This window comes from Octopus bimaculoides, chromosome 20, assembly GCF_001194135.2.
Source record: "Octopus bimaculoides isolate UCB-OBI-ISO-001 chromosome 20, ASM119413v2, whole genome shotgun sequence".
Taxonomy (NCBI): Eukaryota; Metazoa; Mollusca; class Cephalopoda; order Octopoda; family Octopodidae; genus Octopus; species Octopus bimaculoides.
This window is the reverse complement of record NC_069000.1, coordinates 36,705,258-36,707,650: the sequence shown is the minus strand read 5'-3', so window position 1 is coordinate 36,707,650 and position 2,393 is coordinate 36,705,258. Positions and strand designations below refer to the sequence as shown.

At 29.0% G+C, this 2,393-nt stretch overlaps 1 protein-coding gene across 3 annotated transcripts in view; it reads left to right on the top strand.

Moving 5' to 3' along the window:
* The window catches only part of LOC106873873 (polyadenylate-binding protein 2), a 10,993-nt gene that overhangs the window by 6,949 nt on the left and 1,651 nt on the right, over positions 1 to 2,393 (top strand). For 2 of the 3 annotated variants that reach the window (XR_008266309.1, XM_014921390.2), the window contains one exon: positions 584 to 723. Coding sequence is in view for 1 of the 3 variants with exons in the window: in XM_014921390.2 (XP_014776876.1) it covers positions 584 to 723 (140 nt within the window). In the remaining 2 variants the exon portion in view is untranslated. Of the gene's footprint in view, positions 1 to 583; positions 724 to 1,673; positions 1,791 to 2,393 lie in introns of those variants that run through there. The other variant, XR_001409933.2, reaches the window with a different exon arrangement.

Here is a 2,393-nt window from a genome sequence, read left to right as displayed (position 1 = left end):
GGATGAACAGTATATATATTTATATATATATTCAATACTTAAAGGCATAAAAAAATTCTTCCAGAAAATATTGAAAAAATAGCAAGAGGAAAGAAAAAAGGTAAAGAAAAAAAGTGTGATGAAATTTTTTTTAATGCATTTTTTCTCATTGTTCTATAAGAATTTTTTTTCTTTCAGAGTACAGGTGAGTAGTAGGACCCTAAAAAAAATGTTGACTAACCCAAGTCGATTCAGTTATATTTTTTTCTTTTTACACCCATCCCTGCTCTTTTTTCTTTCATTTTCTCTTCTTTTTTTCCTTTTCATTTTTTTCTTTTTTTTCTAAGTTTCTTCATTAAGATATCTATCATTATCGGTAACTTTTTAATTTTTTTTTTCTTTACTTTTTTTTATAAATTCCTTCAGTAAGGCATTTATCATTATTGGTAACTTTTTCATTTTTCTCCTTTTTTTTTTTATTTTGCAAAATATGGTTTTGGCCATTTTAGCAGTCCTGGACTCCTTTACATTCTTATTCATAAAGAAACTACAAGAACATTTCAATTTTTTTCTTGTTTTTTTTTTTATCTACTTTGTCAAAAAGGTAATGGCTAAGAGAACTAATAGGCCTGGTATCAGCACTACAAACCGTGGCAGAGGGCGTTCCCGACGAGGGAGTTATTTCAGAGGTGGCATGGGATCTGGATATTATCCTTATGCACCAAGATCTAGACCTAGATACAGGTCAGTGTAATATATTTTTTGTTATGTGTGCTTTATTTTTCAACTGTCCAAGGCAAGTATGATTTGCTTTTTGTTTCATCATTGCATTATCACTGACTGTATACACACACAGACACTCATATTTACATACACTTCATATATATTCACACAAAAATATACATATGCATATACAGTTTATCAGTGCTAATAAACAACCATATGAATATGTATATTGACAGTTCATTTCCTGTCTTAAGAGTATCTTAAAATTGTATGTGAAACTATTTTTTATTATTATAAAAGTTTATAATTGTATTTAAAAACAGTTTAATTTTGGATTATATAGTGTGTATAATCCTAACTTTAATAACTGATTAAGGCTGCAGTCACTATTGGAAATTTTTGAATAATTTTTGGCGATTTTAAATATATATTTTTTCTTCTCTGTAACAAAGATACTCTTAATTTATTTCTAAAATATTTGTATATTTCCAAACTGCTTTTGGTGCTCAAATATGATTACGGGCCTCCGTTGCTCTGAAGTAAACTGCCAAGTTAATTTGTTAGCAGATGGTTAACAGCATTTGGACTTGAAATCTTTTGTTCTCTTATTTACATGGATTGCTAAAGTTTACTGTAATAGTGAGTATTCTACTTGGCTCTCTATAGACTGATAGCATATATCTTTAGTTCCTTTAAGCTGGAACAACAATGATTTCAAGTTCAAATTAAGACCCAAACAACATTGTCAAGAGGAAAGCTCTTCAAAAATATTCATTTCGCGCCTAAATTATTATTACTTATATATTTTTTTTTTCCTGCTGTTTCATTGCCTTAATTTTTTCGTGTGCTTAAATTTGGCATTTAAATAATAAGTCAATCATAACCAGATGTGACATTTCAATCAATAATTAAAATTTTTAATATTTTTGAGATTGCTATTGACACTTTGTTGTTTGGGTCTTCTTCAGATAAAGATTATACATACACCATCTTTCAAAGTGAAGCTTCAGGCAGGATTGTACCATGTGAATCTCCACAGTTTATGGCAACTGTCATTTTGTTTCCAAGGCACCCACAGCATCCAGGTGAATGACTTTGTGAATTGTGCTGATGTGAATATATGTGAAAAATGTTTATACATGTACAGGGTCTCTCAGAATTTAACTGTCTATTTCAATGAAATAGGCAATTAAAAAAAAAAAAAACTGACAATTTTATGTTTATTAAATCATTGTGATACCAAAACAAATGGATTTATAAATCTTATGTCAAAACTGTATTGAAAATTTTCAACATGTGCTCTGTATCCATGCAAATTTCAAATCTATCCTTTAGTGTTATGAACCACATTTTGAAGCATTTCAGGAGTTACCTCCTGCACTGCTAATTGAATGCATTCTTTAGGTTCAGCCAAACTTATTGCTCCATCCTGGGGATGGAGTTGGAGAAAATGGTTGCAACCAAATTGGAAAAACAACTCTGCAGATAAGTGGGATCCATCAAAAATGAAAATAAAATTATCAAAAGAGAAAAAAGGAAAATTATAAATTTTTACACTTTTAACATATATCAAAGATGATGAACATAATTAAAAGTGAATTTTTAAAAAATTGTCTAATTTCACTGAAATAGTTAATTCTGGGACACCCTGTGTGTATGTGTGTATTTATTTATTTATTTATATATAT